The sequence below is a fragment of the Arachis hypogaea genome, chromosome 12 (assembly GCF_003086295.3).
Source record: "Arachis hypogaea cultivar Tifrunner chromosome 12, arahy.Tifrunner.gnm2.J5K5, whole genome shotgun sequence".
Classification (NCBI taxonomy): Eukaryota; Viridiplantae; Streptophyta; class Magnoliopsida; order Fabales; family Fabaceae; genus Arachis; species Arachis hypogaea.
Window position 1 is genome coordinate 110,512,745 of NC_092047.1, and position 24,297 is coordinate 110,537,041.

Consider the following 24,297-nt stretch of genomic DNA (forward strand, 5'->3'; position numbering starts at 1 on the left):
AGGATTGCTACTAAACTACTTCTCATCCGAGTATTAGTTTTTCTGTTCGCCCCCTTATAACCTCCATCCACCATGTGCGAAAAGTCTCATCATCTTCCTTTCCAATTCTTCCATGCGTGTCAGCAAGATGCCAAATAAGCTTTGAGTGTGGGCAAGAGACAAAGCAATGCATAATTGACTCTGGAGCTTGGTTGCAGCGAGAACATATTTCAGAGATTGTAACTATTCTTCTGTGCAGTTTTAATCGGATAGGAAGTCCTCCATGGAGCGTTTTTCACATATGAACCTTCACCTTTTCTAGCGTCTCCAAGTCCCATACAGAATTTCATAGAGCTTTATTCTTAAATTTATCAGCAAGAAATTCAATTGGAAGATAGTATAGCTGGAAAGCAATTCCATAACCTGAACTAACTGAGTAAGCTCCCTTTCTTTCCTTACTCCATATAAATTTATCACCGTCTTCATATATCTTGACTCAGTGAATTGATTGTGCAATTTCTGTTGAAAAACAACTATTAATTAATTGGGAATTCCATTTCCCTGAGTCTGTCATCAATTGAGAAACCCAAATGAGGTTTGGCTGAATTTGAACATGTGATTTGACTATTAAGGGCCCTTCTTTGTTAACTCAGTTTGCTTTTTAAATGTTTATTGAGCTCGGTCTCCCTACTTTTCAAATTGTCCCTTGTTCAATGATTTTTCTCCCTTCCAGTAGACTTTTCCATGTCCATGAAAAATTATTCTCAACACCTGCTTTCAAAAAATTATAGTGTCTGAAATACTTGCTTTTAAAGAATCTTGTAACCAATGAATAAGGTTTTGTAAGAAATCGCCACTTTTTCAACATCGCAAAATTAAAAGTTTTGAGATCTTTAAAATCCATTCCTCCTTGACATTTTGGTCTACATAATGTGTTCCAACTGATTCACTGTAATTTCTGTTCATAATATTTTTGATCCCATCAAAACTGTATTAATTGTCTTTGAATGTCCTCTATGAATTTTTTAGGCAGTTTAAAACATCCAAAGATATAAACTAGGATAACAGCTCCAACAGCCTTTATCAGCACTTCCTGACTGCTTATTAATAATAATAATCTTTTTTACTGTTGTAGTTTTTTTGTTATTTTTTTTTACATAACTAAATGTGAATATTTTGAATTTTTGTAGAGTTGTAGACAGATTCAGATACTTGTCTTGTGCTCCATTATATATGCAATCGTATAAATAAATGCTCAGGTTGAGTTAAGCTCAAGTTGCTTGGGAGCAACACCAGATTTTCAATGATATATAAACTGTGATTGTTAGTAATTGATTGTGAATTAGGATTTAGGGTAATTTATTGAGTGTGCAATTTTATATGATTTGAATTTAGAGAATTTTGTTGATCTTGAGGATTTTGAACCTATTTCAATAACCTATAACCGAAGACAGGGACGGATTCAGGTGGTGAGGTGGTGTATTAGGGGGGTTTGCTCCCACTCTTTTTTTTTTTAAAATGAGAAAGTATGAGGAGACAATAGCTTTATTGTACAATGCGTACAATGGGGATTTAATTGTAATTAAAATTAAATTATAGGTAGTTATTTAATTTTGAATTCTTTCTAATTTGAAATTTGAATTAAATTAGGACTACCTTCAGTTATAGAATCAAAACAACAAACCCCTCTCTCAATCTGCCATTACCTCTTTTCTCTCCATTGCTTCTTCTCTAACCAACCCTTATCTCTCTTCTTCGTTTTCTCAACCCAGATCACCCAAACCATCACCCCCCAGCCAACCAACCACCGTCGCCCACCCTCTCTCTCTTCTCTTTCTTTCCTCTTTTCCCCATTTCTCCCTGTCGTGTTTGCTGCCCCACGCCCCTATTTACGCCTGCCAGCTCCGGCGAGCAACACCTCGGTGCAACCCAACAGCGGCTAAGTTCTGTGCCACTGCGACACTATCACTGCCCCCGTTCTTCTTTCTCTCCTTCATCAACGCAGGTTCCATCCCTTTCCTTGTCTCCGGTTCTTTCTATTTTATTTATTTCATTACTTTTAATTCTGGTTTCTGCATATAGATTAGGCTTAGGACTAGTTAATATCTGTTGCTAGATTGAATATGTTTGCTGGCTGAATTTTATGAGTTGATTGCTGCTTCCATTGAACTGAATGCTCTGTTTACACATGATGCACACCATATGCTCGATGAAATGCCTAAATGAAATCTGTATGTTTAATTCTTATGTATGGCCAGCATTTTACTTAAATTCTATTCTCATGAGGCATTATAATTTACAATTGTGCAGTTTTATGTGATTTCTAATGATGTTTGAGCTTGAATTTTGTTATGCACTTGTTTGTGATTTTTTTATCAAAACACCAATTTGGTTAAAAATTCAGATGTTATCAATTGTTTGGTATATTTTTAAGAAATGCATACCATGTTTTATTGAGTGATTTGAATGAAATGGTTTATTTATGTTGGTTTTGAACATAAATGATCACATGCATCATCACTCGTTCTTTGAAGTTTTTGAGCAATTAAAATTGGGTTTCATCAAAATTATTGCTTTTTGAACAAAGGGCTGTGTTTATGTGATTATTTTATACTCTTTGACATGAATAAGTGGGCTTATTTATTATTGTCTTGATTATTTTCTTTGTGCTAATTTTGATTAACCCTTGCAAATTCAATACACAATTGCAATAACTTTGCTTTCCAGCCTCAATTCACATACACATGAACACGTAACAAATCATGATGTCGTCGAGGGTGAAAAATCTAATATAGTGAGCAACGTTCGTTGAATGCATTAATAATGAATGGTTATTTTCATGTGAATTAGATGTTCATACTCCATGCAAGTGGCGTATTTATTTTTATGTTTAATGCTTACCCAAATGCATCATAAACATTCATGATTCAACCAAATTTATGAAGGTTTTATGTTCATGATATGCTTTTATATATGAGATTGTTGAATATGAAAAACAGCGAATTTTACTATCATTATTAAGATTTAATTTGATCATGAAAATTAAATAGCCAAGAGTTAGTTATCAACGGATGGGCGACTTAATATGCTTCTTGCATGTTCAGTTTGGAATATACATATAATCATACATGATAAACACTAAATGAATAAAAAGAATAACTCCAGTCATCCTTGGCTCTAAAACTGATTTCTGGACTATGTGCTTAGTAGTTGTATCTACTGCATGTTCATGTATGTGATGTATAGTGATATTGTTTGTGCTGGACAAAAGGTTTCTTTTTTGGTCTATGTGCTTGGTAGAATGATTGACTTGATTTCTTTTTTATGGTTGCATTGTTTGTGCTGATTAGTGAGGTTTCAAGCAAATGATATATACTAAGAATTTATCTTATTATTTTTTTTTGGAATTGTAGGCCATGCAACTGTCAGATGTTATTGAGGTTGGAAGTGAAGAGATGGATCTTGGTTACGAGGTTTGGACTCTAGAGGTCGGTGCTCATATTGGCCGCAATGAGCCCCACCAATTTGATGGGTTCATGTATTTGTTAAACTCATTCGACAATAGTTAGTTTCTGTTGGACATGACTTTCAGTACGTAATTCATGTATTAGATACTATAGACGAAAACAGTTATCTGGTCTGGAAAGAATGGGTTTATTTTTAAAAAAATTTGGATGTTCGTTTGTAAATATTAATGATGTTCACCGTTATTGTATCCATCCAGATGGTTAATTTATTAGATAATATGGATGTTCATTCTAATTATATGATCCCACTTATTGATTACACGATTATCGCTACTCACAAATGTTGGATGTTCATCTTTACATATAACTGGATGTTCAGACAGTGGTCACTATAGCGTCTATTCAGGACGCTTCATGAAATATTGGCTTAATGTCAAAATTTAAGAACTCAATGCTTAACAAATTCAAGTCATTTGACTTTGGAAAAGTAAACATAAATCTCTGGATAAAGACAGGATGTTCGTTATAGTAAGAATCTAGATGGTTATTTTCACAGAAAAAATGGATGTTCACTTTCGCTGTAACATCTGTTCAGAATGCTTCATGGAAACTCGACTCAAGTTCAAATTTCAAGAACTCAAAGCTTAACAATTTCAAGTCGTTCCACTTTGGAAAACTAAAGATAAATCCCTGAATAAAGACATAATTAGACGGATATTCATTTTAGCTAGAATATAGATGGTTCCTTTCACAGAGAAAATGGATGTTCACTTTCATGCATTTTTAAGAATGTCATGCCTGAGTGAATGAAGACCAACATATTCACAAAATTACGAAAGGTAAAAGAGGGTCCACAATACTAAAAAATCCTCCCAATTTTCATGTCAACCATAATGCTAAACTGTTGCCTAGCTCAACTTTCCACCTTCTCAATCCAACAATCATCCACCATGGACACAAATCTTGGTTCCTTCAAGGTCCCACCAGCTTCTCTCCCTGTATTCCCAGGTCTCTTCATCATGGTTCTTGCCCCCATGTACGACTACGCCATCTTCCCATTCGCAAGAAAAATAACCAAAACCAAAACCAGAATCACGCATTTACAAAGAATTGGAACAGGGTTGGTTCTTTCCATAGTGGCCATGGCAGTTGCTGCGTTAGTCGAAACAAAGAGAAAGAAAACGGCGTTGATTCATGGTCTAACGGATTCAACGGAACCTCTTCCCATAACGTTCTTGTGGGTGGCGTTACAGTACTTGTTTCTTGGCTCTGCTGATCTTTTCACTCTTGCTGGGATGATAGAGTTCTTCTTTACTGAAGCGCCATGGAGCATGAGGTCTCTTGCAACCGCCCTTTCTTGGGCTTCTCTTGCCATGGGTTATTACTCCAACACTGTTCTTGAGTCGGCAATGATGGATGTTGACTCCTCAGCAGACGGATGTTCAGCCACGTGAGGAGCGATGGAGTTCCTTCCCGCAAGGGCGTAGTTGCGACGAAGCTGGGTGCTACAGCTCCGGTCGGAGGAATCGGAGGCTCCACGTCGCACAGGAGCGGATCGGTTGGCTGCAGGTTGATTCGCGAACAGCTGGGCGGCGGCTGGGGTGGGTGGGGTCTTGCCGAACGACGATTGGGGTTTTTGGGGGGGGGGGGAGGGGGTAGGGTCACGACGGGGATAGAAAAGGTTAAAGGGAAAAAATTTGAATTAGTTAAAAATTAGGGGTAAAAGGCCATATAAAATGAGGGTTACTAATGGTTAAATTACATAATTAATTTAGATTGGGCCAAATAAACAGCCCATTGTATAGATTGTATAGATATTTCATTGTCTCCCTAGCGGGATCCTTTTTAAATATATACATAGTGCATGTTTGGGCGCCATTATTTTGTTAAAAAAAGATCTTTTTTCAATGAAAAAAGATCTTTTTTATTTTTTAACGTGTTTGGCAAATTTCTAGTAGTAAAAGTAAAAGCACTAGTAAAATAAAAAAAAAAATCTTTTTTGAGAAGCTGTAATTTACATCTTTTTTTAAAAGATCTTTTTTCCTTAAAAAAAGATGTTTTTCATGTAATAAATAAACAAAAAAGTACTTTTATATTGTTATACCCAAACATAATTGATTGATAAAAAGACATTTTTACATAAGATATCCAAATATAAAATTACTTTTACTTCTCTATAAGATCTTTTAAAAAAAGATAACTCGAAAAAAGATCTTTTCTTAGAAACTCACCCAAACAAGCCCATATTATATGTTCTTATTTTAAATTTTAAATAATTTTATTATAAATAAATTTATTTCTAATTATTTAAAGTCTCAAATCTACTTTATCTTTCTATCATTTTGATTATTAGTTAACCTAATTAAATTTAGTTTTATCTCATTCTCAAATTCCAGCCGTCATCACTCATTTATTCTCTTAAATCTTCTTCTTAGTTTCAACCTTCTTTTTCTAGTGGTCATTTTTTCTTGATCAAAAGATAAATTTTAAATTCTCTATTTTTTTAAATTTAACGCTTTATGACTCTATATACCTTTCAATTTCATTGTTTCTCTTTTTGATATTTTCAATTACAAATTATAATTCAAACAATTATAGTTTAGGTATTAATCTAATTTTTTATTCTCTTTATAAATTTATATATTTTATTTTATTCTCAATTTATTAATCCTTATTATTTATTTATTTATCTTTCGTTCTATTTTATTATATGTAATTATGTTGCATATAAATTTTTAAAGTCAATTAATCAATTTACTAATTTAGAATATATATTTTTTATTTATAGAAATAATAATAGAAAAATATTTTAAAAAATATCTTTCGTTCTATTTTATTATATATAATTTTTGATTTTTTTTATTCGAATAATTAATGTATGTACATTTTTATTTTTTTTAGTTTAGATTAATATATTTTTGATAGTAATGTATATTATTTTTGCCTCCTAATATAAATTTTCTGGTCCATCACTAACGGAAGAAGTGCTCTGTATAAAAGGATTTTGAACTTACATTAATGTAAATATGTCTACAAGAAATGCCAAAGCCTTCCCTTTATCCTTCCTTTTATTCGGAGCACTTTTTTGGCGGTAGAAAATGAAAAACCATCCAAATCCACAAGCAATAGAATTGATCTACATAGCTCAATCTCTATCACATAACAAATCATTTTCATTCTCCATTTTCCTACAACATCATCCAAAATTGTAAAAATACAATTATGGAACATTTTCGCTATCTCATCACACTTGTATCCATATCCTTATTGTTTTCCCCCCTAGCTTGGCTATTCTTCAAATGATGTTAAACATTGGTGTTGCCAAACTCCAAACCCTCAACCATGTGAGTATTTTTTGAACAACAATCCTAATCACCAAACCAAACTTATTAATCAAAAGTGACTTTCTCAAGATTTCATTACAACTTATTCAAGAGAGAACACTTATAGGTCATACAAGTATTTTTTCACTTGGCATAAAGTGCCGCAACCAACTTGAAAAAATCAGAGTATTTACAAATATTTTTGCGACACTTTGAATATTTTGATTGATCACTATTTATAGAGATTTGGATGGTTTTTCATTTTCTAAGATTGATGACTATTTAAGTATTTATATAGAGGATGGCAAAAAGTGCTTGTTGGAATTTTATGCTCTCTATAGTAAGCGTGGAGGCAAAAACTTTCTACTTTTCCAAGTCCTTTGTTGTTTTTGATTTTGATTGCATGCAGCCATGCATCTTCCTTAATAATTAATTAATAATATAATATAATAACTCTACACTTTGATATATGCCTTTGACCGTTACGAATGTATAGGAAACGCGTCATATTGTAAGTCGTCAATTGATCTTAGCTGTCTCAGATGATAGTATTTGACTTGTTGGTCAACGATGACATTGATGATAGGCGTCACATATATTAAATGTTAATTGTATGAATATATTTGAGTTTAACTTTTACTTTCATTCTAACTTTTTGCAGCAAAAAATAATAAACAATCAGTATTTTTTATTAATATTTTATTTTTATATTATTAAAATTTAAAATTTAAATTTATTTAACATTGTATTTCTGTATTAAAATATTATTTATATATTTAAATTAATTATTAAAATTATTATTAATATATTTATATATAAATATATATATAATTTATTTTATTTTTAATATATATTTATATTTTAATATATATTTTATACTAATAATTGATTTTAGTGACTGATTTATTATTCAAATGTTAGTTCAAAATAATAGTTTTATTGTCATGAAACAAATAAGCTAAGATCGATTTATTGGTGATAAGTTATATTAGTATGGAACATCGTTGACCTGTAAAATCCATGCATGCACGTAGAAATAAATAATTAAATATATAGAAAGATAGATAATATTAATATCTGTTGGCCCAAGCACTTTTTGAAATTGTGAAAGGCATGATTGACCGCTAGCCAGTGTTCGCCGTTTTGAGACCAATGGATCAAAAATTCAAAATATTAATATAATAAAAGGAATCAAAGCAGAGATTAAATTACTTGCAACAGAAGGTAATGAAAATATGTAGCAATTCATAAAATCAAATTAAAGTACGTAGTTATCTAGAACTTGTTTTGTAAGACCCATAATTTTCAAAAAATATTATTATGAGTTAATTTCAATGTATTTATTCATTAAAGATTTTATTTTTAGAAACTATTTTATTAAAAGTAATTAAATAAAGTTTTGACAATTAAATTAAAAATTTTACTTAATTTTATAATTATTGAATAATTTTCTATATTTAAGTTATACAGCTTAACAGTTGCAAAAGAATAAGAATTTTATACAATTTAGTTAAATAATAGAAACTCTAGAATTTAATACTTTAATTTTATAAACAAAGAAAATTAATTATATTATCTTTAATTTTAAATTAAAATATTCGATTAAAAATTAATTAGTAAATTAATAATCAAATAATATTTTTAAAATAATTTTAATAGATTAAATTAGATTTTTAATTAATACTCTATACCCCTAATTTTATTAAAATTACCTAAACTACCCTAATCCTAACCTTCTACCCCCACCGTCTTACCCTTTCTCCAAAACCCTAACCTTTCCCAGCTTCAGACAAAAGGAAATGAAAGAAAGAAAAAAAAAAAGAAGAAGAAGAAAGAAAGGAAAGGGGGAGGAAGAAAGGGAGACCTGAGAAAGAAGGAAAGGGGGAGAAAGAGAGGGAGATCCGAGGGTGAGAGCGCGCCGGTGGAAGGGCGCCGGAGCTGCTAGGCCACGCCGTCGGGTCGCCTTGGCTGCCGTTGGGAGTAGAGACGCATGCAAAGGAGAAGCCACCACTGCCTCACTTTCGTCGTCATCCTCGCCAGGAAGCATGTCGCCGCTGCTGTCCGTCCGTCCAGCCCGAGTTGTCGCCGTCGTTGCTGGTCTGCCTTGGAGCCGCCGTCGTCACTATTGAAGCCGAGGAGAGAGAGACGCGGTGAGAGGAGGGTCACACCCAGTGTCGTTGCCGCCTTTCTTCCGCCATCACCGAAGCTACTGGGCTCGCCGTCGATGCACCCATGTTGCTGCTGTGTCGCCGGAGCTTCACGCCGCTGTACTGGCCGCCGGAGAACGCAGATGAGGCCTCTGTCTCCTTGGGTTTTGATTGTTGCTAATTATTCGATTGTACGCCGTTTTCGGAATCAGGCCAGATTTACCGGTAACCACTTTCTCCTTTCTTGAATTTATTCCATTTTTATTTTGCCCCGCTATTCTGATTTTGCTGGTATCTCTACTGTCTTACCGATCAGAATGGTGTTATTGCCACTAGAACAGATGCACAGGTCCCTGATTCTCTTCTTTGTTGCCCCATCGTTCTATTTTCTATAGCTGCAGTAAGTTATTCTAACCTTGATATCCTTACCGCTGTTATTCTGCTATAGATTTTTGAGAATTTTGTGATGTTGACATTTTAGAGTCGAGTTCCAGTAATTGCATGGTTAAAATAGAAGCCGTTTCTGTTGTTGTGGAAGTGAACGGAGTGGCAGATGCAGCTGCCGTTGAGTGCGAGTCGAGAGAAAAAGGTTTCTTGGACGTATTTGATTTATGAATTTTGATTATTCGAGGTAGGGACACTTTTCTTAAACTTGTTTTACTTTCCAGAGTTGTTATAAATCGATATTAATGCATAAAATACTTTTTTTGTGATTTCGTAAGTCTTGTGAATTGAATTTAGTTGCTTTGGATGAATGAGATTGTTAGTTCGATTGATCGATCGATTGAGAAAGTTGAATATTCTGATTAATTGACTGATGTTGTTAAAGTGGTTTTCCTTGAATTATCGGAATTTGATTTTGAAACAAAATTGGAAAGTACTTGATATTTGAAAATTGTTTCTTTATTGAGAATGATTTGCTATTTTGGAAATGATTCAAAAAGGGTTAGAGGAAGGGTTTGGTTTGAAACTATTTGAGAAGACCGAGAATTCTTTATTATTGATTGATGCTGTTGATTGAAGCTGGTTTAAATTGCGATTTATAGATTGGTTGATTGAATTCTGGATTTTATAATTTCTTTGGGTTGAGTGTTGTTGTTGTGATAATGGTTATTGAAAGTGATTTGAATGATTTACAGGCGTTTGGTTTGGTTTGGTTGGGACCCGAAAAGGGTGGCAGAATCCGAGTTTTAGAGGAGATGTTGTCGAAATTTTATAAAATTGAAAGTTTCATTTGAAGTAATTATTTAAAAAGATTTGGTTTTAAACATTATATGTCTTAAGATTGATTTATTTATTGAAGAAAGAATTATGTTTTGAATTGAGATTTGTTAATAAACGAAATGGAAAGAAGGATAATGAGGATTTTCTTTGAAATATGGTTTCTGAATGAATTTGGAAAATGAGATTTGGATTGATGAATGATTATGGTGTTGAGAATGTTGAGAATGTTGAGATATAAACTTTGAATTATTCACATGGCTTATGAATTTGAAATATCTGAGATACGAGGTTCCCTGGATTAAGTGCCGTGGCTTGCCACCACGTGTACCAGGTTGAAAACTCGATACTCTGTTGACCCTACGACGTAAGTGTGACCGGGCACTATATAAATTCCCGGGAATGTTACCCCCATTGAGCAATATTGATTATTTGAGAAAAAGCTATGCATAGACTCTTGGGGATGCACGTCGGGGGACAGTCTAAGGACAATTCAGACTTGTCGGGTTGGCTGGATAACCGACAGATGAGCCTCATCAGCCATAGGACAGGCATGCATCATATGCATTTGTATGCTTTGCTTGGGTTTGAACTTTCTTTGGTTTGCCTAATTGCTAAACTGTTCTTAACTGCTACTTGAACTATTTGCTGTAACTGCTTCCTACTTGTGTTTTCCTTATCTGTATTGCCTGTGTTTGTCCTGGCGTGTTACATTTGAGAATGAATTTTTGGTGCTGAATTAATGATTGTGTTGTTTGATTGCGTGGTTGGTTTCTGATTGAGATTTGCTTATGAAAAAAGAAAGACTTTGGATTTCTGAAAATATTAAACATTGTTTCTTGAAATGGTTTTGAACGACTAGCTATTGGATTTTAAAAGGATTCATAAGGCAATGATAATCACTGAATTTGAAAACAGTTTTCTTATTGAGTATCTTCTTATGACAACTTTGAAACTCTGTGGTGAGACCGTGTGGTTAGGTTCTCACCCCCCTACAGCTTTACCTTTTTAGGAACCAGATGAAGAAGCATTAAGAAGAGTTATACTATGTTTGGTTTATATGTTGTTGTATTAATTAGATTATTTTCTTCCCTCATCTTTGTTATTACAAGTTTGTAAGAGGGATAGGAATTGTGTGTTTTATATATATATTATATTGAGTTATTATGTAATGAGTCTTGTATAAGAATCTATGCCTACTTGTAATTTTCTTAAAATGAAGTATTTATCTCCGGTTTTTCAAAGAAATCAGCGATACAGTATTGAGTTACAGGCTCCTATTCTAGTATTTAGTATGTAAAGTAGTCGTAATACTTCTTGCTATCAGAGTAGCGCAGTCGGAAGCGTAATTTCTGATAGTGAGAGTGTTACATGTTTGTTGTTCAAGAATAAAATAGTAGATAAGAATAAGGAATATTGATTCTTTTCGGTTAATTAATCTTGTAGCAAATTAAGAGGTTTAGGACTTATATTTCGATCAAATTCGGTGTCTTAGAAAATTTGACAAGCATATATATTAGAGGTATAAACAAGTGGCCTTCATTTCTAGTGACCAATAACTAACATACAACAAAGAAGCTAAGAACATATCATATATCGGTCTCGCTACGTTACCAACAGCATATCTGTCAACTTCTGCCAACTCTTATTTATAACTGTGTTTTATGAAAGTGTCTTCGTGGATATGTCTAATAAAAACGTCTTTTTTATAATTATGTTTAATAGAAGTGTCTTTATAGATATATTTTTTGGATGTATCTCTTTACATATGTATTTAAAATATAATAATTAATTATTATTGGCAATAAATTGGCAGATAATATGTTGGTACCATATACTTTTCCATCGTATATTCTCTCTAAGATGCAAGGCCAAAGAAAGATATAAGAATACAATGCAAATTGCAACTGGAAAATGGAAAGGTACGAAGAAAATTCAGAGAACGAACCATGCATGCGTGCATTATAATTCTGACTATATGCAAATGGGAAATTAAAATTGAACAAATAAATATAAGTGTATAAAATAAAGCTTTTAATTTGGCACGTGGTCAAGCATCAACGTAACTATTGATGGTCTTAATCCATGCATGGAGGTCATGTCTCTCTATTTGTCGTTATAAGCCCAATTTCAAGTTTCATATATGATTTTTATCATACTTTCCCTTAAATTAATTATATATAAAAAATGGTGAAAATTCAGGTGCAGTCGACTTAACGTGAAATTGATAGCTGAAAGTCATTAGACAAAAATTTAGTCAAATCAGTCAAGTAATCTAACAGCTCTTAGTTATCAACTTCATGTGAAGTCGACTGCACCTGAGTTTCCACTATAAAATATACATGATAGTTTTCTATGATAGGTTTTCATTCGATTTTTTCTTCCTTCAAAATTTTCATATAGTTACATTTTTTATGTTACTGATCATATATGACCAATGGAGTCCAACTTTTGGAATATGTGACGTAAGTGTGATGACTAATTAAGTAAAGTTTGATATTTGTTTGTACACAATTTATCAGTAACTAAAAGGATTATCCAAAGCATTTTATTAAATATTTTGAGTTTCATATTATTAAGTGCATAGCTAGTGTTTATATATATAATAAGAGCAACTACAAACAACCAACTTGTAAGTAATAGTTAATATTAATTAATTTTTTTTAATTTAAATTTCATAATTTAAAATAAAAAATTTAAGATTTAGAATTGCTTTGTTAGATAAAAAATTAATTTCTAATTAGACTCATATAAAAAGAAGTTTTCGGTAAGTTATTAACTTTACAGCTTCCGAAACAAGAAATTATATATACTGTTAAAGAAATTCTCCCGCATAAATTATTTTAAATGGGTAAATTATTTTTTGATACTTTCAATTTTTTTTAGTAGTTCAATAGAAAATCTATTAAACTTAAGTTGATCTAAGCCAGATCTACGTCATAATAACGGTAGAATAAATTTTTAGTTATCTAAGATATTCTCTAATTTAACGAGTCAAAAGTTAATTTATTGTAGATTTAAGTTTTATTATAAAATTTATTATTAATTAATAAATTGTTATATATATATAACACAATATAAATTACTAATTGATAATGTTAGAGAGACAAAAAAAACAGATAAAACTTGTCTTATTTAACATTCATTAATTATCGCAACAATTAATAAATGTTAAATGAAGTAAGTTATGACTGTTTTGGCTGATTTTCTTTGGTTACCAAATATTTTCAATTACTAATATTTATTTAAATAGATGACTCAACTGATCACTTCACCAAGTAAATTAATTCAATCAGTAGAATAGGTAAACATATGTTTTATTGGTGAAATAAATAAAGCATGAGAATATATATTTCTCTATATTATTTGATATTCCATGGCCATAACAATGCCAAATAAGCACTAATAATATACCCTACACATAACGCATTCTTAGCCACTTGTAGGTGCGTGGTGAAGCGTCAAATCAATTTCCACAATATTGACAAGTTCTAATTGGCTGCTTATGGGACAGCCTCCAAAAATTAAAGTCAAACGACACCTCCCACATATTTCCATGGTTTAGCTCATCAAATCAACAAAATAATACTTTATTATTATTATTATGATTCTAACTTGTGAACCAATTAGAAAAGTATTACAAATAGTGACTTTGAAATATCAACACGTAAACTGCATGCTTTACAGTTATAAGTTCCAACAACCAATATCTCCTTCTTCGCTCTATATAAAGAAGCTTGGTTTTGGACATCAAACACAACATTTTCAAATCAACCTCTAAACATATACATTAAACCTCATCAAATACGTCTTAGATTTTAACCATTACTTTTTCTTACAAAACATTATTGGCCATAAAAGTTCAATGGCAGCAATGCGTTTGCTCTTCAATTTTCTCATTGTTCCCTTCTTTCTATCAACTTTTGTCTATGCCTATTCTTCAAATGATGTTAAACATTGGTGTAGCCAAACCCCAAACCCTCAACCATGTGAGTATTTCTTGAGCAACAACCCTAATCACCAAACCAAACCTATTAACCAAAAAAGTGACTTTCTCAAGATTTCATTACAACTTGCCCAAGAGAGAGCTCTCATAGGTCATGCAAATACTCTTTCACTTGGCACAAAGTGCCGCAACCAACTTGAAAGAGTTGCATGGAATGATTGTGTTGACCTCTATCAACAAACCATTCATAAACTCAACAAAACCCTAGACCCTAACACCAAGTGCTCCCAAGTTGATGCTCAAACATGGCTTAGCACTGCTCTCACAAACCTTGAGACATGCAAAGCTGGCTTCTATGAACTTGGTGTTCAAGACTATGTCCTTCCTCTAATGTCCAACAATGTTACTAAGTTGCTAAGCAACACTTTGGCTCTTAACAACAATGGTGAATCTCATCAAGAGCCAAGTTACAAAAATGGATTCCCAACATGGGTCAAGCCTGGTGATAGAAAATTGCTACAAGCATCTTCTCCAGCTTCTCAAGCTAATGTAGTGGTGGCCAAAGACGGATCCGGAAAATACACAACAGTTATGGCAGCCATAAATGCAGCACCAAAGAGTAGCAGTGGAAGGTATGTGATATATGTGAAGGCCGGGATTTACAACGAGCAAGTAGAGATAAAGGCAAATAATATAATGTTAGTGGGAGATGGTATTGGAAAAACCATAATCACGGGCAGCCAAAGTGTGGGAGGAGGCACCACAACCTTCCGTTCCGCCACCGTTGGTAAGTAGAAGAATATCATTACTCCAATCATCTTTGTTTTTCTTTCCTTTACTTTGGACAATACTAAACTTTGTTTTAATTTTGACAGCTGTAACTGGAGATGGATTTATTGGTCAAGGCATGACATTTAGGAACACAGCAGGTGCAGCAAATCATCAAGCTGTTGCATTGCGTTCAGGATCAGACTTATCAGTTTTCTATCAATGCAGTTTCGAAGGTTATCAAGACACATTATATGTTTATTCTGATAGACAATTCTACAAAGAATGTGATATTTATGGCACTGTTGACTTTATCTTTGGTAATGCTGCTGTTGTCTTCCAAAACTGTAATCTATATGCAAGAAACCCTCCTAACAAAATTAACACCATCACTGCACAAGGAAGAACCGATCCAAACCAAAACACTGGAATTTCCATTCACAATTGTGTGGTTACAGCTGCATCAGATTTGAAAGCAGTGCAAAGCTCAGTTAAAACTTATCTTGGAAGGCCATGGCAACAATATTCAAGAACCGTGTTCATGAAGAGTTCTCTTGATAGCTTGATTGATCCAGCAGGTTGGTTGGAATGGAATGGTAACTTTGCATTAACCACATTGTATTATGGAGAGTACATGAACACAGGACTTGGATCTTCAACCGCAAACAGAGTTAAATGGGGAGGTTATCATGTTATTACCAGTGCTGCTGAAGCTTCAAAATTCAGTGTTGCAAATTTCATTGCTGGCAACTCATGGCTACCTTCCACTCGTATTCCTTTCACAGCTGGTCTTTAAATATTTTTCTTAGCTTTTTCTTATATATCTCTTCATTATTTTATTATTTTTTATTTTTTTGGTTAATACACATTGATTTCTAAATGTTGTACAAGCATATACATTAGGAAATACTTTCATTTCATTGTGATTGTTTTCATTATTTGTTATAGATTTTGCTTAGAGTATACACACAAGTAATTCCTTGTGTAAAGTTGTATGAAGTTTCTATGGAGCTTTTGAGATTGAATCGTAATAATATATTTCAATTAATTTATGCTTTTTAATTTGTTCACAATAAGTACATTGAACATTTATAATATTAAAATCATTCTTGTCAGAATCGAACCAACAATCAAATCACTGACAAAATTGATCCTATTTAAATAAAAAAATATAAAATAGTTTACAATCTAAAATTAAAATTTAAAATATATATATCTTCACTAATATTTTAAAAATAATTAAATTTTAACAAATTATAATTAACAAGTTATAATTTAATTAATAAATAAGTATATAAAATTTTAGTATTTTGTTATAATAAAAATTTTTTAATTTTATTTTTATATTAAAGTAAATATTTTTATTTTAATAACTAATTAATTAATTTATATTTATTATATTGTTATATACTATATATATTTATTAAAAAATAATATTAATAAATATCATATAATCATAAAAAATAATTATATTATAACTAATAAAAATATTTAATATTTTTATTTATATATTTAATTATTTTTATATTAATAATTATGAGTAATAAAAAATATAATTAATTTAAATATAAGTGAGTATAAAATTAAAATAATATTTAAAAAAATTATTGTACATTTTTATTATATAATTAATAATTAACATTTAAAATAATAAAAAATAATATAACTTTTTTTTTGTTTATCCAAACAATATCCCCCACCCAACAGATTAATAACAATATAACTTATTACTGGTAAGCAGAACATACATGCATAAAAAAATCCAAATTTAAACTACATCTTTGTACGATTTTTTGGTTGAACTGAGTAATCCAATTCTATTCGTACACCTATTATTGCTAGAAAAGAAAATTCAATTATTATAATTTTTAAAGCGTTAACATTTGATAAAGGTTTTAAGTTTAACTAATATGTATTTTAAAAAAATATTAAGATTAGTATTAATAAAAAAAATTAATATTTATATTAATAAATATATGCAAAAAATTCATTAAAAATCAAAATTTTTGTTTTTTATACAAAATTTCTCAATTAAAATTTTTGTTTTTTCTTAATTATTGTTTTACGGCTAAATTTTTTAAATTTTAACTTACACGCAACCTTATATGTTACTTAGTTACTAAGACAAGAAAAAAAAAAGTGATTTTTGGTGCGAAAATGTTTGGTAACTAAAGAAAATCAGCCAAAAACAGCTATAACTTGCCTTATTTAGTATTCACTAGTGAAAGGACCCGTGCTACGCACGAAAAAAATTACATACAAAAACTAAATAATTTTAAACCAAACATATGGAAGGAATTACATGAAATCAATTTAAAAACATTTAACATAACTTGAAACACAATAGTATCACATAAAAAATGTAAAACTACTTGAAATAACATCAAAAAATATTGTTAAAAATTTCCCTGAATACTACATTTATTGTACTACCCTTGGGCATGGTACCATTATTCTGAATCAGCACTCTAAGGCATTTCTTTGATTTTACTCGAGAGAGTGCAACATACAGTTGTCCATGTGTAAAAACGGGTTTCGACAAAAATAGCCCAACAACACCCAAAGTCTGTCCCTGCGCCTTATTTATAGTCATTGCAAATGAAACAATCAAAGGGAATTGCCTCCTTCTGAACCTAAAAGGGAGTGTGTCATTATTTGGTATCATGTCCATGCGTGGAATGAGCACAACTCGGCCTGTCTGGTCCCCCGTCAATATAATGCACTCAATTACATGATTACCTAAACGACGAACCTGCATTCTCGTGCCATTGCACAACCCATTAGACTGATCAATGTTCCGAAGCAACATAACTGGTACACCTTCCTTCAAGCATATTTGGTGTGGAGGTAAACCTGAACAATTAATCGCATTCAAAACATCAGGTGAAAATGTGTCTAACTCAGACTCCATATTACCTTCTTCAACACATAGAGAATCAGAACTAAGATAAACTTTCTGTTCTCCAGGTAGTCGACTCATAATACTGTTGTTCACCTCATTCACAACTTCTAATGTGGGAGCAAGAATCGAACGTTCCTTGAAGTAATCAGTGTGGTTCAAGTTAGAAACAATATTTGGATAGACAAAATGTACCAACTCTCCAAAACCATCTTCAGTATCATTTATGAGCATGTCATCTAGAATCAAAACTTCTGACTCACCATCTGTAGAATCACCGGCGAATCCATCACCAATCTGGATAAGCCACTTGGCAAATTCGTTAACCTCACTATTGTCTTCGGAAATATCAGAAGATGCTAAACGCATATTCCTTGTTAAATTCAAGACTGAGCAGTGATCCCAGAGGTAAGATGAATTAATGGAAGCTTGAACAATATCTTGACGTGATCCCATCGGTATGACTGGAAGAATCTGTCGAAAGTCACCACCTAGTACAACAACCTTACCTGCAAAAGCCATGCTCGGCTTGTAAGATCGTTCATATCTTAGGATATCCTTCAGTGACTTGTCCAATGCCTCATAACAGTGTTTGTTCAACATTGGAGCTTCGTCCCATATAATCAAACTGGCTCTGGAAACCAACTTAGCAAGAGATGAACCTTGTTTAATGTTGCAAACTGAATCCTCGTTAATGTTTAGAGGTATCTTAAATTTTGAATGAGTAGTGCGTCCATTGGGGAGAAGTAGTGAAGCAATACCACTTGATGCAACATTTAGAACAATCTTTCCCTCACACCTTAATGAAGCAGAAAGCGTACGCCAAAGGAATGTCTTGCCAGTACCACCATACCCATAAACAAAGTAAAATCCGCCACGATCCATGTTCACGGCATCAAGTATTGTATGATATGCATAGCTCTGTTCATTATTCATAGATTGCAAAGCATCATTCAACTCTTGACGGAGTAAAATTCTATCAAAATTCAACTCATCCATTATCAACCGATCCTCAATACCATCAATCGCTTGCATATCGGGATAAGGCAACGTAGAAAATTCTTTCAAAGATCTACCATTAGCTTGTAATCGTTCCTCAAGTTTCATCAATGTTAAGTTCAAAATCTGATCATCAGCTAATACTAAATCTGTAAAATTTATAACAAAATGGTAATCACCGAAGAAGAAAACCAAGAAAAGTTAACACAACTGCATAATTATATGAGAGAGTGATAAATAATAGTATAAAAAAATAAACAACGAACCATCAGAATGGTGAATCCTTCTCTGCAAGTATAGTATGTCTTCGGATAATTGCTGATAGCATGATTGCCAAACTACTTCAGGGCGAGATATGTTATTAGATATAAGAAGAACAACAAAGAGATCACGAACATACGAACCAGATGCCCATGAACTTGCTTCCAAAATAGCATCATTAAACTCCTTGTCATCTTGAAGAAGACCTAATGCATAACATGCTTCCTTGAATGTGTCATAAACAACACCTTCGACGGTCCTAATATCAATGAAACTTTTGCATCCTTTCTGTATGTTAAGTAAAAGTCTCAAATAATAATCTTCACCATTCCCCCTAGGGACATGAGTTAACCGGCCAATAGAAAAACCCTATTTTCGTGGGACCCACATGGAAACATCATCTTTCCATACAAACTTGTTTGGGAACTCACTATAGGTCAAGGACCTGGCAAAGGGATACACATTATTAGCAAGGAACCATGCCAATAATTTGGTCAACTTGCCTTCTACACGATTCAGAACAGCTTGAATATTATCATGATCTCTGAAAATTACAGGATGATCTTCAGGGAGGTGAAAAGGCAACCTAATAACAGCAGGTTCTTTAATTTGAATGTCATAACCAAATAATCTCCAAGCCGCCTCGCATGAGGATATATAACGACAGTCATAATAGTTGTTTATTTCATCCACTACACGTCCAGACATTGAGTCCTCGGCAGATTGATAGAAAGAAGCAGTTACACGATCATTACCCTTGTGCACATATTTAAATAGATACTTGATAGCAGAAGTTTGGCATGTATGCTCCACATTTATATGACAGCCATACCTCAGCAACAAATAAGGATTGTATGGTACAATGAATGAATTATCAATGATAACATTCCTCTTTGTTAACGTTCGACCATTGTCTGGTCTCTTATACTTGGGGAACCCGGCTTCATCAATAACAGTACGTGACCTAAATGGCTTAGGAAAAAATTTTGAACAGTGGCCCTCTACCATGCACGGACTCTTTTTGTTATGTCGACCGCAAGGACCATGTACCATGAATCTCTCAACAGCAGCATACAACTTTGGTCTACGACGCTTATCAGGTATCTCAGCAGAAATAAACTTATCAATATCTGATGGAGACTTTGGCTTGTCTAGAGGATGAATGAATAACAATATGTGTGCATGGGGTAAACCCCTCTTCTGAAATTCAACAGTGCATACATCTGAAACAATTAGAAAAAAATAGAGTTAAAACAAATATGACAATTTGTACGTATAACATGTAATAATAATGAACTTCTAAAATATATCTTACATCCAACAATTTTTCCAAAAGGAACACCGCTTTTAAAATCGCTGATTAAATGATTAAGCTTAATCTTGAATATCCTTGATACAATGTCTGGACGATCCTGAGGTGATAAACCAGAACCGTGAAGCAATCTCTTAACCTCATCCCAGTCAGGATTGGAAGTAATTGTAATAAAGAAGCTAGGATATCCAGCATATTTGCAAATAGCAAAAGCATCCTTGCAGTTGTTAAACATGTACCTAGGACCACCGGTAAATGTGCTAGGAAGAATAATACGCTGCCCAGTGGCAACGGCGTCAGCTTCGCCTCTTACGAATGACTCATGTAAGGCCTTGTATCTTTCAACCCTTAACTTTGGCTGGTTAAATCTAATAAAGCTCAATCGTTCAGCCTCAACCATTGTATATGCATCAACCAAGAATTGTTGGAAAAGTCTAGCAGAATGTAACAAAATAGGAGAATCTTGAGACCTCATCTGCAAGCGATAGGCAAAGAACTCCCTCATGCTGATAGTTTTCCTCTTCTTTGAACCATCAATATTGTAATGAAAGGAAGTTTCAATTCCAACCCTATATCCGTCCTCCGCATATGGAAACAATAAAGGATACTGCAAAGCAAGGTATTGTGGGTGAAGAACATCAATCCTTTTTAACTGGCTAGAATGTGACTCAACTATTATATCCCTTTCCAAAGAGGACTCATCAATATCACCCAATATGATAACTGCAACCTCAGATACTGTTGGCAAATTATAACGCCTTCCATCAGTATTCCTTCTTCTAATCAACTTAATTCTTATGTCAGGAGGATTAAAATCTTTAAACCGGTCTCGAGCATATCGAAACGTCCTTGCTAATGGGTTGTGAATATCAAGCATAGTTTTAAGTTGAGCTACAATAACTCTTTCCACATCGGTGATATCATCAGATTGCCTATTTAATATTTATAACTGAATTAGACATATTTGGCTGCACAAAAAATACTTGTAGTATAAAATTATTAAAAAAGGTTAATAAAATTTAGAAAACTAAACTTACCGAACAGCCTTAATTCGATTCTCGACTTCATTATCAGTATCATATATATATAGCTGAGCAAACTTTAGGGTATTATTCACTGACGGAAGTAAGCTACCAATAGAATGGTAATTCTGACCGCTAAGTAAAAATGTTGGTGGGGTAGATCCATTGTTTATGTTGTTGTTCATTCTACCAGCCATAGATGTGAATGAAAACATAGAATTGAATAGTCGAATTTTCTTCTTAAAGAACCTCGATGTCTCATCATGCTTAAAGTGAAGATTTTGTAAAATATCAGGAGTTGATTTAAGAATAGGCAATTGAACCTTCCCATCCATACAACAAAGACCAAAATGTGGTGTAGCATGCCCATTAGTTCTGGTTAATCTCTCTTTATTCCACATGTTGGCATTGCAAAATAGACAACAAAAAATAGGATCACCCGCATCCCAATAATCTATAGAAGAATAACATGCAGAAATTTTATGCAGAAAATAGAAAAAAAAGTTAATAAACATATATATAAATTAATAAAAATAATCCTAAACATTTGTAAAGGGTAAGGCTATAAACCTTCCTCGTTTTCTTCAAGCTGATCATGATCAGAATGTTGAAAAACATGTCCTGTATATTATGAAAGAGATAAACAAATAAATAAGACCTCTAAAATATTTAAGGATTTTGTTATCATATGCCTTTAAGAAACACGTTAATAAATATTAATTGTATCTGCTAATTTTTATAAACTTTTGTTCAAAATTATCCTCTAAAATTATTAGTGTTAAATCTGAAAAATGTTAATTGACCTTTTACATTATTTTTCTTTATTTCTTCTTCATATTTTCTTATACATACAAATAAGAAAATTAATAATGCCGTGGAGTACATGGTTTCTAGCATTTCCTATTTGCATTGTAATTCCTCAACCTATCTAATTTACTCTCTTTGTTATATGCTCATCTGTTTTAAAAAAAATTTTAATTAATCTGTCTTGTTATTTGATAAAGCAAATTAAAGATACACCGAAATACTATTTAAAAGCTAACGATTCTTACCCATTTTTACTTGTTAAAAAATAGAGTTTTATAATTTTTTTGTTTAATTTGTTGAATGTACTCTCTCAATTTATCTACTCACACCTACCTTATCTGTTATAGATGTTACATTGTAGTAGTAAAAGAAGGGTAAAAAATGAAAAAAAAAATAAATATGCTTGAGTGAAAAAATAATTTTACATATAATATATAGATATTATGTTGTAACGGTGAATTCAGAAAAAAATTAAATATGCTTACGTAAAAAATTAAATCGACCGAATATTTTTAGAGAAAATTTTGAATAATGTAATTAAAGTTTTAAAGCTTAATTTAGGAATGAAAATATGAGAGATGATGATATTAATTTAGTAGACTAACTAATCCTTAAATGACACATGAATTTATAATTATCAAATACAATTAATGCTTCTAAGCTATTTCCTAAGGGAATAGAATAGCAAAATCAAATATTTAATTAGGACATAATATATAAAAGCTATATAATAGAAATTAAAATTATTACCAACTGCATCCACTGTATCTGACTCGGGTATGAAGGCATCATCTACAGCAATGTCATCATATCCATCAATGACTGCATACATAGATATATCATTACATAATAATTGTACCTTGTATATAAGTAAATAGCATTACTCTAAATAATTGAAAAAATACAAAAGGTGTAAAATACATTCGCAGTCATGTTGAACTTCTTGGGAAGAAATTTCAACTGAGTAAGCTGCTGAATGATCGATGTCTAATTGGGATTCGTTAAACAAATTACGGGTAGTCCCAGCAAGATGAATCAACGTCTTTGAAGATGGAATCAAAGGACGTTTGCTCCTAAATTCATACGGAATGAACAACTGAATCAATATTGAAAAGAAACTCTACAGAACAAAAATAAATATAATAATAACACATAAGTGATGTGGGATAACTGCTTCAAAATAACTACATGAATAATTTCATGTCTGCCGAATATACCTGTAACTTGTTTCAACATCTAGATTGGCAGATGGAACCAAAATAGTCTCCGCATTGGCTCCGAGGTTAGAAGTAACATTCTGCTTCAGAGAATGATTCTCCTTACCATGAATTTGACCTCCACATGTATTAATGGATATAGCAGAATATTGAGCTAATATGATATTTCAGTTAATAATTAAAAAAAAATCACATATAGACGTAATTTAAATAAACATCAGTAAAAAGAATCAAATGGGATGAAATTTAAAAATTCGGACCATTAGTCTTGTCAGATAGAGGTGTTCTATTTTGCCCATCACAAAGACGAACATCATAACGATGTATTGAAGTAGAGGCACTGTCATAATTCTGAGTGGATTGAAATATATTTTCCTTCTCGCACAATATAGGTGAATGATTTGTTGTAGAATGCCTCTTCATAGGTAATATTTGGCCATCTGCAAGTTTCATAAATTCAAAACATCTAATTAAATCGAAGGCTAAATCATAAGAAAATAACAAAGAGCACGAAATGATTGTTTGTGATAAATTCGAAAAGGAGCATACTATCTAACCTTCAAAGGCCACGTTTTTAGCCCTTTTCTGCCTTCTAATGAGACTCCTATTAAGCCTTGCAAGCTTAGGAGAAATCTGATAATCTGTGTCTTCCATTTCTAATGAATATAAGTTTGCTGGATATATGATGAATACAGTGGATGAAAGAAATTTTAGAGAATGGTTAATGAATTCAATGAATATAGAAAATGATAGCTAATGAGGGGAACAAAAAAAAGAACTGAGACATACCAAACTAATAAGAAATTGAAATTACAATAAGAACATATGACATAAAACTGAGATACACAACTGGAAATGGACTATATAATGAAAGAAAGTGACAATAATATACACATATAATATGTTTGTATAACCTCTCTAAATAGACC

At 32.3% G+C, this 24,297-nt stretch overlaps 3 protein-coding genes and 1 long non-coding RNA gene across 4 annotated transcripts; 3 read left to right on the forward strand and 1 right to left on the reverse strand.

The window, feature by feature from the left end:
- The first annotated feature begins 4,396 nt into the window (after window positions 1-4,396).
- LOC140176864 (protein NRT1/ PTR FAMILY 4.6-like) lies at window positions 4,397-4,900 on the forward strand. Its single transcript, XM_072208420.1, has one exon. The coding sequence runs from the start codon at window positions 4,397-4,399 to the stop codon at window positions 4,898-4,900; it is 504 nt and encodes a 167-aa protein (XP_072064521.1).
- Window positions 4,901-8,542: 3,642 nt separating this feature from the next.
- On the forward strand, window positions 8,543-11,376 carry LOC112728228 (uncharacterized). Its single transcript, XR_003166199.3, has 4 exons — window positions 8,543-9,141; window positions 9,233-9,316; window positions 9,398-9,547; window positions 11,150-11,376. It is a non-coding gene; the product is annotated as an uncharacterized lncRNA (long non-coding RNA).
- A 2,493-nt stretch (window positions 11,377-13,869) lies between these two features.
- LOC112728227 (pectinesterase 2-like) lies at window positions 13,870-15,899 on the forward strand. Its single transcript, XM_025778281.3, has 2 exons — window positions 13,870-14,870; window positions 14,959-15,899. The coding sequence occupies exons 1-2, from the start codon at window positions 14,003-14,005 to the stop codon at window positions 15,645-15,647; spliced, it is 1,557 nt and encodes a 518-aa protein (XP_025634066.1). The 5' UTR covers window positions 13,870-14,002; the 3' UTR covers window positions 15,648-15,899.
- A 1,335-nt stretch (window positions 15,900-17,234) lies between these two features.
- On the reverse strand, window positions 17,235-24,022 carry LOC112730534 (uncharacterized). The gene is made up of 11 exons (XM_025780614.1): window positions 23,926-24,022; window positions 23,629-23,808; window positions 23,369-23,522; window positions 23,073-23,224; window positions 22,902-22,973; window positions 21,915-21,965; window positions 21,360-21,798; window positions 20,326-21,254; window positions 19,395-20,233; window positions 19,016-19,298; window positions 17,235-18,898 (listed from the first exon to the last, which is right to left on the reverse strand). The coding sequence occupies exons 1-11, from the start codon at window positions 24,020-24,022 to the stop codon at window positions 17,235-17,237; spliced, it is 4,860 nt and encodes a 1,619-aa protein (XP_025636399.1).
- Between the last annotated feature and the right edge of the window lie 275 nt (window positions 24,023-24,297).

What these genes read in the sequence shown, in the direction of transcription:
- LOC112730534 (XM_025780614.1), bottom strand. Translation starts at nt 24,022, where the DNA reads ATGGAAGACACAGATTATCAGATTTCTCCTAAGCTTGCAAGGCTTAAT. An exon ending in TCTATCTGACAAGACTAATG is followed by an intron (nt 23,523 to 23,628) that starts GTCCGAATTTTT and finishes ATATCATATTAG; the next exon opens with CTCAATATTCTGCTATATCC. An exon ending in AGTTCAACATGACTGCGAAT is followed by an intron (nt 22,974 to 23,072) that starts GTATTTTACACC and finishes CTATGTATGCAG; the next exon opens with TCATTGATGGATATGATGAC.
- LOC112728227 (XM_025778281.3), top strand. Translation starts at nt 14,003, where the DNA reads ATGGCAGCAATGCGTTTGCTCTTCAATTTTCTCATTGTTCCCTTCTTT. An exon ending in CTTCCGTTCCGCCACCGTTG is followed by an intron (nt 14,871 to 14,958) that starts GTAAGTAGAAGA and finishes TAATTTTGACAG; the next exon opens with CTGTAACTGGAGATGGATTT.
- LOC140176864 (XM_072208420.1), top strand. Translation starts at nt 4,397, where the DNA reads ATGGACACAAATCTTGGTTCCTTCAAGGTCCCACCAGCTTCTCTCCCT.